Source organism: Camelus bactrianus, chromosome 32, assembly GCF_048773025.1.
Source record: "Camelus bactrianus isolate YW-2024 breed Bactrian camel chromosome 32, ASM4877302v1, whole genome shotgun sequence".
Lineage (NCBI taxonomy): Eukaryota > Metazoa > Chordata > Mammalia > Artiodactyla > Camelidae > Camelus > Camelus bactrianus.
In genome coordinates this window covers 21099698-21113104 of record NC_133570.1, presented here as the reverse complement: position 1 = coordinate 21113104, position 13407 = coordinate 21099698, and the positions used below count along the sequence as shown (strand labels likewise).

The 13407-nt window shown below is 45.1% G+C and overlaps 1 non-coding gene and 1 gene segment (V, D, J or C); both read right to left on the bottom strand.

Annotated features, from left to right (window-relative positions):
• Positions 1-6575: 6575 nt before the first annotated feature.
• On the bottom strand, positions 6576-7783 carry LOC105066910 (immunoglobulin lambda variable 6-57-like). The segment is given in 3 exon segments: positions 6576-6605; positions 7284-7528; positions 7738-7783. Coding segments are annotated over 3 exon segments (321 nt in total).
• A 1412-nt stretch (positions 7784-9195) lies between these two features.
• LOC123616272 (U6 spliceosomal RNA) lies at positions 9196-9302 on the bottom strand. The gene has a single exon (XR_006724228.2). It is a non-coding gene; the product is annotated as a U6 spliceosomal RNA (small nuclear RNA).
• Between the last annotated feature and the right edge of the window lie 4105 nt (positions 9303-13407).

The following is a 13407-nucleotide window of genomic DNA, read 5'->3' as shown; positions in this document are numbered from 1 at the left end:
TTTAATTAGGAAGAGATGTAGAATTCCTTCAGATAAAAATCCACTGCTACAGAGAGTTCCCACATGCCCCCCAGGACCCCCAGAAGTTCTACCATTTTAACATCCTGCATGGGTTTTGGGCATTTGGTAAAACTGTATAAACCACTATTGATAAACTAATGCTGGTGCATTATTATTAACCAAAGCCCATAGTTTACATCAGCGTTCGCTCTTGTGGTTGCCCAGCTCTGTGGTTGCCCAGCTCTGTGGGTTTTACCAGATGCATAATGTCATCTACCTACCATCCCAGTAACGTACAGAATACTTTCACTCCCCTAAACATCCATTTTGCTCCACCTACTCAGCCCTCTTTTCCTATCCCTGAACTCCAGACGACCACTGGTCATTGTACTGTCTCTAGAGTTTTGCCTTTTTCACAATATCATATTGTGGGAATCACACAGTAATTGTAGTTTACTTTTTAAAGATTTGGCTTCTATCACTCAGTCATGTGCATTCACTTTTTGTATCCTACTAGCTTTCTGTGGCCCAAGAGCTCATTGATTTTTCATCACTGAGTAATGTCCCACTGGGTGGTCGAACCACACTTTGTTTATCCATTCACCTACGAGAGGCCATTTTGCTTGATTCCAGATTACAAGAATGATGATCAAAGCTGCTGTAAACATTTGTGTGCAGGTCCTTATGTGGACACACCTCTTCAATTCACATGGATAAGTACTTAATTCAGTTCCTGGGTCACACAGCAAGAGGATGCTTAGCATTCTAAGAATCTGCTAGCCTGCCTTCCACCGTGGCCGACACCGACACCATTTTCCATCTCTGCCAGAAATGAATGAGAGCTACTAAATGAATAGTTTGGCTCTATTACTGGTTTAGTTCATGTATTTTACTGGGTCTCACCACCCTGGCAGTTTAAAACGCAGGCATCCTACACATTTTCTTAAATAAACGCCTAAGGTCTCATCTAGTTACTTATTTGGCTTCCATAATCCATCAGATCTACCACATGTCTGCTATTTTTCTCAGACCTGGACAGTGGCTCTCAGATGGTGTGAAGTTTTTATTCAGGAAATTCTCACAATATACAGGCACCTGCAGAGATTAGCACAAATGACCCCCTCAAGAATACAAGTTTACACTGCAGAGCACAGGGAACTATATTCAATATCTTGTTGTAACCTATGGCAAAAAAGAATATGAAAACGAATACGTATATGTTCCGTGTGACTGAAGTATTGTGCTGTGCACCAGAAATTGACACAACACTGTAAACTGACTGTACTTCAGTAAAAATATATTAAAAACAAACAAACAAGCAAACAAAAGAATACTGGCCCAATTCAGTTCTCGTTATACTGGCAGCTTCCTGATGCTGTATAAAAGATGATTATGTAATTTGTAATTCTAATTTACTCATTGTAACTTGTAATATGCCACCTACCTTATAATTCTCAGCAAGTAAATTATTCCACCATCCGGAAGTGAAATTTCTGAAACAACATTCTGAAGACCTAGTACATAATGATCCATTATAATATGATAAATATTATAATGGATCCTTGTTTGCCTTGGGTGTTCCCAGTTTCATCACTCAAATTCCCACATTCCAGAACACACTTTAGTCCTGAGTAATGAGGGTGGGTGCTCCCTCTAAGTTAAACTTACAGTTGAACTTAATAAGTGGTTATTATGTTTGAAAAGATTTTCTGTATACAAGATGATAACCAATCATTATTCACACCAAATGTAATTTTTAAAATACGATGAAATTATGTTAGGACTTACATTCAAGAAGTTACCCTGTGTGGCGTCAGTCAGCTGATCTGTCACTTACCCATCCCTCCTTCTGACTTCTGAGGGATCTGCACCGTCACCTCTGCTTTCTGCTTACACCCACCCTCACACATTCTCAGGGGGAAACGTGCAAGTCATAATATAAATAATAAAAGTGATTGTACAACCTATCTACTCACTGTTGACATTTTTACTCAGTGTTTTCATGTAAGAAAATATTTTACCCCTTGTTCAAATTTTCTTTTGTGTTCCTTGCTGAATTTTTGTTTTCCTACAGATAGGGTCAATAGTTTATATTTTTGTTAATTTTGGGACTAGAATAATATACACATTGAACTACTTTTGAATTTACATAATTTTAAAATTATATACTATTTTTATTAGTTGTGAACTTGAAAATGTTTGGATTCATTCTAATTAAACTTCAGTATAATCTCTAATCCTCTATGTAAATTGATTCTTCGTTTTAAAATATTTTCATATTTTTTGCTTCTATCAGTGATTTGATGCAAATTCCAGGTGAAAATCTTTCACAGGAGCGGGCAGGAGTCAGGAAAGGAACAGGAAGAGAACATTCTGGAGCATCTGGTCCTAGACTGGGCTGAGTTAGTTGTGGTGTTGCAGAAAAATGTGTTACAGCTGAGTGTTATACCTTGGTGTTACAGCTCAGTTGTGACAGCAACCTGGATCCAGGCGAGAGCAACCTGGATCCATCAGCACTTGGAGAGTTGGAGAACTCAGCTTCATTAGGTTGCAGGCCCAGAGGAGTTAACACTCAAAGCTCTGGACTCCCTCTGTAGGTTTACACCGGCTTTTATAGGCTGCCAGTTTACACTTTGCAACATCATACATAAATGAGGTATAAGGAAAGTTGACTGATCAAGAACAAGCTTTGTAGAAATGGACCAATCAGGAGGGAGAGAACTAACCAATCAGGAGTGAAGGAAATCACCAATCAGGAGTGAGCTCAGGGAACCAATAGAATTTTACGTGTGAGTAAGCTGTTTCACAGGCAAAAAGTGAGATAGAGCCTCTGGGCCAGGGGACTGGGTGGTCCTGGCAGGAGAGCAGTGGCCCTGCTTGGGGGTCCTGCCAGTCTTTTTATTGGGCTTCCCACCTCAGTGTCAGTGATCATGGTAGCTGGTCTGGGCCACACACAGCAATGAGTTCATGTCTGTGACCTCATTTAATCCTCTCCCAACCCCATGAAGTAGACGATGCCCTGATCTCCCTTTCACAGGAGAGGACTCGGAGATTAAAGCCTTTCTGGAGCTTGGAAATAAACCGGGGGCAACAAGAGGGTAAGGGTCTGAGGGCCAAGGTCCCTTCTGACTTTGATGTGGCCACAGCCTCAGGGCCTCTGGCCTAGGACTGAGGAATGTCTGTGAGGTTCTGTCTGTGCGGTTCTGAGGGCCCACTCAATGCTGGGGAAGGTGGAACAACCTTCCACCTTTGTGAGCACCGCTGAGCAGAGGGGAGGTTTTTGTCTCGCTTTCCCCTGGGGCAGGAGCACTGTGAAAGCCTTTGAGTTGCGGTGATATGTGGCACAGTAATAATCAGCCTCGTCCTCGGGCTGGAGCCCAGAGATGAGCAGAAGCCCAGCATTAGCTGAGGCATCGCTGGATCCAGAGAATCTGCTGGGGACGCCGGAGCCCTGGTGCTTGTCTGAATCTGAGTGGAAAGTAAGAAGATACCTGGGAGGGTTCCCTGGCTTCTGCTGGTGCCAACGTATCCAGAAATCACCAACTTTGAAGCCACTGCTCAGAGTGCAGGTGAGTCTGGCTGATGCTCCCAGAGACACAGAGAGGGAGGACGGCTGAGTCAGCACAGGCTGGGAGAGGGACCCTGCAGACAAAGACACGAGGGGACACTAGAGAAGAGACCAGAACTGAGCTGCTGGAGACTGTGAGCCAAGCCAGCTCCCACAGACGGCAGGGCTGCTCTGAGTCTCTGAGGAATGTCCCCACCTGTGCATTGAGACAGGAGCACGAGGAGGAGAGGCGTCCAGGCCATGGTGAAGGCAGCCCTCCTGAGACTCCTGGGCTGGAGCTGGGCTGCCCCCAGGCACCTCTTCTCTCTTTCAGTGGCCTCAGGGAGGCGGGGCTATTCATGTAAATTAGCCTCCCATACTGGAGATCTCTGTTCCATCCTGAAGACCAGCAGAGGACTGCATGTGCTTCTTTACAAGGAGGGGGCTGATGGCTGAGACTCAGAGTTTGCCCCCATGGGAGTGACTCGGGAGGAAGCAGCTGCTGTGACCTTACACACACCTGTGAGCAGAGACCCTGCCCAGCCCACAGAGGACACACTGCTAAGTCTCCATCAGCCGACACAGGCCCCTGCCCTGGAGAGTCTGAGGGATTACACAGCAGGGGGCACCCACAGTGCAGACCTGGGGAAAGCCCACAGCGCCCCCTACTTCCCTGTGATCTCAAATTTCAGTTTCTCAGTGTAAACTGCTAATGATGTTGGCCTGAAAGCATGGTCACTGTCATTCCAGCGTTCCAGAAATATCTGCGGACAACACCCTGTAGTGTCTGATGGTAATTGATACTGATAAGCATCCTTTTCAACAGAGGCCACTGTGGCTGAGGCAGGAGGCAGAGAGAACAGAGAGGTCGAGATGTCCCCAGGTCAACACGAGCCTTTGTCATCTGATGATAAAAATATTCTTCTTCAGTTGACTTCATCGGACCCCTGGATATTCACAAGCTGGAAACTCACTGTTGTCTTTGTGGGATTGCCAACACCCCAGGCTCGCTCTTCCTTCCTCTTCCTTGGCTTTCCCAGCTTGAAGAGGGTCTTCAGTGCCACGTTCACTGATGAGCTCTAAAATGTTACGTTTCTCCCCTATTATGGACGTTTTCTATCAAAGTCCACTACCTGATTAGGGAGACCAAAAATGAGAGTCTCTTCTAAAATGTAGTTTGGGAAGTTTACTTCACTTCCCGCTCTACTGAATCAGGGCCTGCTATATGTGTTTTTTTTTTTTTCCCATCTTTTCCATTGGGTGACCCCTCTTGTTAAAGCAATATCTCTGTTTTCTAGTTAAGGGGCAGAAAGGTACACAGGGGTTTCTTATTCTTCAAAGGAATACACAAAGTGACTGTCCACATGAGACTTCACATCTGATAAAGATGGAGGGAGTGAAAAAGACAATAAAGAGGGTCAGGTGCCTTGTTATAAGGAATTCAATGTTGAAACCTCAATGTGTGGAAGAAGCCAATGTCCTTTGATTAATTTATACTCAAAGATTTACACAAGGAACCTGGACAAGGCATAAAAGATATGAGTAATTCCTGTGGGATGTTTATAAGGAAGCCATGGATTACAAGGAAAAGCCATTAGGGGATCCATGGAAATCATGCAGAGTGAGGGAGCCCATGGTGGTCTCATCACATTTCACTGAGCGCAGGCATCAAGGCCTAACCCCACCAGTGCCTACACCCTCCACGTCGCCACGTCCTTCCCTTGGTGTATTCATTATCTATTTCCTCACATCAAGCTTCTCCAAGATTAGAAGCTTAGAACAATATATATGATGCCACAGGTCCTGTGAGTCAAGGAATTGGCAACAACCTAGAAGGACGTTTCTGGCTCAGGTTTGTTCGTGAGGTTGCAGTCAAGGTTTTGACCAGGAAATAGTCTATGAGGGCCTGACTGGGGCTGGTGGATCAGCTTCCAATGTGGCTGAGTTACAAGGCTGGTGGTAGGAGGCCTCAGGCCCTTGACACATGAACCTCTCCACAGGGCTCCTTGAGAGTCTTCACAACACAGCAACCACCTTCCCCCACAGTGAGCAATCTAAGAAAGCACGATGGAAATCCTCTGTGCTGCAGCGTCGGAAGTCACACGCGGCCATTTCCTTCATATCCTTAGTTTCACAAGTCAACTTTCTCCAGTGTGTACAAGGGCATGGACACCAGGGGTTGGGGATCATTTAGAGCGTCTTGGAGATGTGCTACCACCCCTGATCTGTCCCCATGAGACACAGAAACCTCACGCTGATGCAGAGCAGAGCAAACCCTGAAGGCCAGCAGGGGCGTTAGGAATCCCACCTGCCCACCATGGAATAGTCGCCTCGTGGCGAGAGGAGCATTTTCAGTCTGCACATCCAGATCTCTCACTCCTTTTATGATCCTCACTCTCTGGTTAAAATTTATGCACATGAGAATTACTCCCTGGAGTTGTATCCCAAAGAACCGTGCCTCACACTACAGAAGAGATTTCTCAAGAGTGCTTTTTACTAAGTGGGCTGTCTTCATCCCTGAGTGGCAAGTGAATTGTCAAGTCAGCATTTCCAATTGTCCAGTAGAATTTCCTGCCGTGGTAAAAACGTCCTCTGCCTACGCTCTCAGATATGGTAGCCACGAGACACATGAAGCCATTAAGCCATTGAAGTGCAGCAAGTGTGGCTAAGAAATAGAATTTTAAGTTTTACTTAATTTAATCAACTTACATTGAAATATAAATATCCACATTCTGCTAGCGGAGACCCAAGGACCCAAATTTGAAGAGAACCAAATAGAGGCAGGGCCAAAATTCAAACCCAAACACTCCCGTAAAACAAGGGACATTTTTATACACTCGTCTTTGCCTGTGTTCTTGTCTGTTTCCTCGTACCCACCCTAAACTGTAAACCATAAGAGTACAGGACCTTTCCACATCTTTATCTTTGTATCCCATGCTTGAAAAATAATCCCTGTGGGAATAAATGAAGAGCAAGCTATTATATTTTCATGCGTTTTTTATAAAGTTTTAAAATATTATTCACACATCTAATCTAGCCAAAAATCATACTCCACAATCTGATTGGGAGGAGATTCCACACGACTGGGTCACAGGTTCTCTGACCTTATCGTCTTACAACGTTATTCATCCATCAAAACAATCATTTGAACTGTGTGTTGATGTTTGTCTAAGACGGCAAAGCAGTAGCACAAGGAGGTGACACATCTTACATCCAGTGATGGCAGAAACAGGATTCAAAGCCAAAGGCTTCCGAATGGCTGAGAACATGCTCTTTTACCATGCAGTTCTCAAACTGGGGTGATTTTTGCTCTGCCAGGAGATATATGAATATGGCTGGAGTTTTGTGTGTGTGTGTGTGTGTGTGTGTGTGTGTGTGTGTGTGTGTGTGTGTGTGTCACAATATGGAGAGTAGGTTGTTACTGGCTTCTGATGTGTGGGGCTCAAGGAAGCTTCTAAATGTCCTGCAGTGCACAGAACAGCCCCCTCCACAAGGAATACAGAAGTTCAGAAACCTTGATTTGAACTAAATCTCCTCCATGAAGTGATTGCAATGGATTATGAGATCATCCATCAAGACATGAGAGGAAAATATTATATTTTGAAAAGAAAAGAGAAGAACTCACGAAAGTCCAACTTGAGCCTCCAAGCGCAACACAGGAAGAATCAGCCCTCCTGGCTGGGATGGGTCGAGGGCAGACCCAGGACAGGGAGGCTCTGGGCAGTTTTGGTCTTACCTCCTTATGGGTCTGGAGCACCGTGTTCTTACTGCTGTCATAATCAGACTGACAACAGTAGTCGGCCTCGTCCTTGGGCTTCAGCCCAGAGATGGTCAGGGAGGCGGCACTGGAGGAGGTGTCAATGGAGCCAGAGAACCGAGCGGGAACCTCAGAGGGTCTTTCATCATCTTTGTAGATTACAGTGGTGAGGGCACTGCCCGGGCGCTGCTGGTAGCTGGGCACAATCCCCAGTGTTGCCGCTGCTGCGGGCGCAGGAGATGGTGACCTTCTGCCCAGGAGACCCCAACACAGAGCTGGGCTGAGTCAGCACAACCTCTGCCCAAGACCCTGCAATGAGGAAGGACACAGAGATCAGCGAAGACAGGACAGATCCCGTTCCAAGGGAGGAGGGAGAGGCCATCCTGCCAGATGACAGACAGGAGCCCTCCCGGAATGCCCTGCAGGCACCCACCTGTGCAGTGAGCGAGGAGGGTGAGGAGGAGTGGAGCCCAGGCCATGGTAGAGGTGCTCAGGCTCTGCTTCCTGAGCCCCACAGCCAGGCCTGGGCCCACCAACCTTTCTTATACGTCACCCTGATCCTGAGGGTGGGAGGTCTCCATGCCAATCTTACCCCTTATGAGGTTGTTTAAATCCCTCCTTCAGCCTTAGCCTTTATCAGGTTGATAACCTGATAAAAAGAAAGACTGTATGAGGGGGGATGTTATTCACCCCAGTGAGGTCACAGGAACACCTACAAGAGGTCTGGAAACAGCTGAGAAACTGGAGAGCATCGAGCAGGTGCATAGGCCACAGCGCCCTCTGGTGGAGGCATAACACACGTCCACCCTAGGCAGGTGCTGGTGCTCAGGACCCCCGCCCTGCCCCGTCTGCACCTCTCACGATTCCAGCCGTGAGTCCAAGGTGTCTCTGCACGGCATCCTATGATCAAACTACATTCAAACCTTCAAGCTCATCCAGATGGACCGCTTCTCCGGTCCAGACGTTTAGAGTCACTTTGTGTTAAAGGAGGTGATAAATACCAGCAGAATGCACTCTATTTGGAAGGAAATGGAGGCGAGGATGCTGCCCTCTCCAGGAGGGGACACGTGGGGCAAGTGTCTGAGCCATTCTCTGAAAGGAGCCTAGCTATTCAGACAAGAAGAAAGAGGAATCCTGGGATTGGGACCAGACTTCCCCCACCAGAAGGCACCAGGAAAGGAGAAAGAACCTGAGGAGGAAGTGAGGGGAGGGGCCATATGTGAATCAAGGGTCAATTCAATCATAGCCCATAATCAAGATATGCAATGAACATTTGAAATAAGGTATCAGAATGGAAAATCAGCAGGACCAGATGAATTTGAAAGAGCTTCGGAGAGACAATCTACAACGCTCGTGACCAACTGGATGTCTGGGTAGGGTAGAAAAAAAAGCCCATATACATAATCCGAGGTTTCTCATTTTGTGGACCAGTTGGATACTATTCATTTTACTTATTTTTTACTTTCAATAAATTAACTCTTTATTCACTTGAGATGCATTTAATAGCACTATGATACAGCAAGGACATTTGTGGGGGTTCTTATTTAAGCCTGAAAGCCAAAGTGCTGGGTAACAGTAACCTCCTTCAATTTTGTCTGCAGAGCACCTAAGAACTCAAGTAATACAGACACTATCATAAAGAAGCTTACCAAAAGGAACAATCCACCAGCAGGGAACCACCATCTGAACGTAAAATGTCTGGAAAATGGAATAGTTCTAAAGAATTATCATTTGACTACATCCAAGAACATAGGGCTAACTTTAAAAAGTTAATCCCAAAGACTTAAAAATCTATCAATTGTATGCAAGTCGACCTCCTGCAATATTAAAACTCCATTACCTTACATCATTTATGACTAAACAGTGAGCAAGGCAACGATAAACTTTTTCAAAAAACATGGAACTCTTCACGAATGTGTGTATCATCCTTATGCAGGGGCCATGCTAATCTTCTCTCTATTGTGCCAATTTTAGTACATGTCCTGCTGAAACGAGTACTCTAATTTTATTTTCATGTTGAATAGTTTGAGCCCAAGTCGCACCTTTCTATTAAAGCAATTATATTATCAGAATTGGTGATTCCGAAGTCAGATGAGGTTAAACAATATTTGGAGATTCTATGACCATAATGCTATGTTAAGAAAACATCAGTGACTTCCTTTGGTGTCATGGTCACAGCCAGTGTCACCACAGCTGTGGCTTGTCACCAACATCCTGAGGGGATGGACATGCTCTTCTGCAGCACAAGGTGAGTGAAAATGTAGATGGTATTTCCTCCTATCAGTGCTTACACACCCTGTCTTCCATCCACAGGCTCTATTCCTGTGCTTCAGCAGTGCCCCTCACCTCTGGCCCAGCTTCTTTTTTTTTTTTATTTTGTTCAAAATAAATAATATAAAATTTACTATATTAACCATTTTTAGGTGTACAGTTCAATAGCATTAGGCATATTGGCATTGCTGTGCAACAGATCTCCAGAAATTTTCATCTTGAAAAACTGAAACTCTATAGTCATTAAACAACAATTCTCCATTTTTTAAACATTTTTTAATTGAGTAATAGTCATTTTACAATGTTGTGTCAAATTCTAGTGTAGAGCACAATTTTTCAGTTATAGATGAACGTATATATATTCATTGTCACATTTTTTTTCGCTATGAGCTACCACAAGATCTTGTTTTATTTCCCTGTGCTATAGAATATAATCTTGTTTATCTATTCTGCGTTTTAACATCCCAGTCTGTCCCTTCTCACTCCTCGCCCCCTTGGCAACCACAAGTTTGTATTCTATGTCTATGAGTCTGTTTCTGTTTTGTATTTATGTTTTGTTTTGTTTTGTTTTTAGATTCCTCATATGAGCAATCTCATACGGTATTTTTCTTTCTCTTTCTGGCTTACTTCACTTAGAATGACATTCTCCAGGAACATGCATGTTGCTGCAAATGGCGTTATGTTGTCAGTTTTTATGGCTGAATAGTATTCCATTGTATAAATATACCACCTCTTCTTTATCCAGTCATCTGTTGTTGGATATTTAGGCTGTTTCCATATCTTGGTTATTATAAATATTGCTGCTATGAACATTGGGGTGTAGGTGTCATTTTGAAGTAGGGTTCCTTCTGGATTTATGCCCAGGAGCGGGATTCCTGGGTCATATGGTAAGTCTATTCCTAGTCTTTTGAGGAATCTCCATACTGTTTTCCATAATGGCTTTCCTTGCTTCCCTCTCTCACTCTTAATGATTTAGATGTCTTCTTTCACAATTTTGTGTTTATTCTTTTTGTAATTCATGGCAGTTATCTCTTTTCCAGTTATGAGTTTCTCATTTTTCAGCATCCTACTTCTTTTCTATTTAGAATAGACCTGTCAATATTTCCTTTAGCATGGGTTTAGTGTTGCTAAACTCTTTTACTTTTTGCTTGTCTGTGAAGTTCTTTATCTCTCCTTCTATTCTAAAGGATAGCCTTGCTGGATAGAGTATCCTAGGCTGCATCTTTTTTTCATTCAGGACTTTGAATATATCTTGCCACTCCCTTCTGGCCTGTAGTGTTTGTGTAGAGAAATCAGCTGAGAGCCTTATGGGGGTTCCCTTGTAACTCACTCTTTGTTTTTCTCTTGCTGCCTTTAGGATCATTTCTTTATCCTTGACTCTGGCCATCTTGATTATAATATGTCTTGGGGTGAGCCTGTTTGGGTTCTTCCTGTTTGGGACCCTCTGAGCTTCCTGTACTTGGATATCTGATTCCTTTGGGTTTGGGAAGTTTTCAGTCATGACTTCTTCAAATACCTTTTCAATCCCCTTTGTTATTTCTTCCCCTTCTGGAACCCCTATTATGCGTAGATTGGCACACTTTATATTATCCCATAGGTCCCTTATATTGTTTCCATGGTTTTTTATTTGTTTTTCTTTCAGCTGTTCTGATTGATTGGGTGCTTTCTGTTGTCCTGTCTTGTGGGTCACTTATTCGTTCCTCTGCATTATCTAGCCTGCTTTGTACAGCCTTTAGGTCAGCTCTCATCTCAGCAAATGAGTTTACTAATTCTACTTGGTTCTTCTTTATAGCTTCTATTTCATTTTTGACATATTTTATATCTCCGAACACTGTTTATTTTAGTTCCTTCAGTACTTTGATCACTCCTTTTTTGAAATCTTGATCTAGTAGGCCATCAATGTCTATTTCCTTGATCGTGCTTTCAGGGGATTTCTCTTGATCTTTTAATTGGGAGTGGTTCCTCTGCTTCTTCATACTGCTCATATCTCTCTGGCATTGTGGCTTAAGGAGTATCAGTTATCTAGTTCTCCTGAAGACGCTGTGCTCTTAATGATTTTGAGAGGTCTTTGTGTCTTCGCCCTGTTTCACGAACTCAGCTTGCTGTTTCCAGAGGCCCTCTGTTGGCACCCTCGTCTGTGCTGCTCCCAGTGGCTGTCAGCTAGCAGATCACGCCCCCTCCCAACACGGGGTCAGGTGCTGAGCTCCTATCCAGTGGGCAAGCGAGTCACTCCTCCTCCCAATGCCGCAGTCAGATGCTGCACTCTGGGGAGGCAGTTGGGCGGATCATGCCCCCTCCCAGAACTGTGGTCAGGTGCTGCATTCCTGCCAAGAAAGCCAGTTGCCGCCCACCCTTTCCCAGCTCCGGTTTCTGCGCTGCTCTGTGCAGCTGCCCGCTCCACCTCGGGTCGGCGTTCCAAAGGCGGGCTCAGGGAAGACCGAGGAATGGCCCCGCCTCTGCTCCATGTCAAATCTCAGCTCCTTGTTTGCCTTGGCGGTGTGAGATCTCTGAGGTGCCAGGGCAGAAAGATCCTATCTGCCTCCAGCTGTAAACAAGTCTCAGTCCTGTCTAGGAGGTTGCGGATCCTCTGGGTGTAGATTCAGGTCTCGGCCCGCCTCCTCCCAGGCGCACGCACAGAAGGAGGTGGCGGCTGTGGCTGAGCCCCGCCTCTCTTCTCGCAAGAAGCGCCAATAATGGTGGTGCAGGTCTGAGGAGACAAAGGTTATGGCGCCCCTACCCCCAGAGCACACCAGCCATGTTGCTTTGCTTTTTTTGCAATTTATGGGGGACTGAGGTTGTTATGCTCCATATCCCCTCCCAGCCACAGTGCGCAGCCCCCTGCAGTCCCCTGGGGCTGCTTCAGTGCAGCTGCCCCAGTCCTCCGCCGGACTCGGGCAGCCTGTCCCAGCCCCAGCTGCTGAGTCGCGTCTTGGTCTGGGTGTTGCGGGGACCCTTTGTGCCCGTTTAACTCAGTTCTGTCAGTCAAGGGGTGCTCGGGCAGATCTGAGCCTTGGGGGTTCCCCCTCCATCCCACTGGCCTCTCTGTTGGAGAGGGGAGACCCAGAGAACGAGCACCAGTCCTCCTTTGCCGCTCCTGCCCTGCGGGACCCATCCTGCACTGTTTTACTTTTTCCTTCTTTTTTCCTTTTTTCCTACCAGATTTTGGCTTCTTTGTCTTTCAAAGAGGGCGATGTTCTGTCAGAGTTCGGCAGGTGCTCTGGTTGGCTGGGTGGGTCCGTGGATGTGAGTTTTGGTGTATTTGTGGGAGAGGGTGAGCTACAAGCATCCTTCTACTCCACCATCTTGCTTCTTCCGTCCAATTCTCCATTTTTCTATATCACTCAACCCCTGCAATCATCATTCTACTTTCTGTTTTTATGAATCTGACTACTTTAAATATTTCATATAAGTGAAATCATACACTTTTTGTCTTTTTGCAACTGTCCGAAATCACTTAGCATAATATCCTCTAGTCAACCATGTTGTAGCATGTGACAGGATTTCCTTCCTTCTTATGCTGAATAATATTCTGCTGTATATGTATAGACCACATTTAGTTTATCCACTCATCTGTCAATGGACATTTGGGCTGCTTCCTCCTCTTGACTATTGTGAAGAGTGCCCCTATGAATTGGGTGTGCAAATATATCTTTGGGATCCTGCTTTGAATTTGTTTAGATATAGATGAAGAAGTGGGATTGCTGGATCATATAATAATGCTATATTTAATTTCTGAGGAACTTCTACACAATTTTCCATAGTTGCTGCTGCGCCATTGTTCATGCCCACCAACAGTGCAGAGCTCCAATTTTTCTACATCCTTAAAAACATT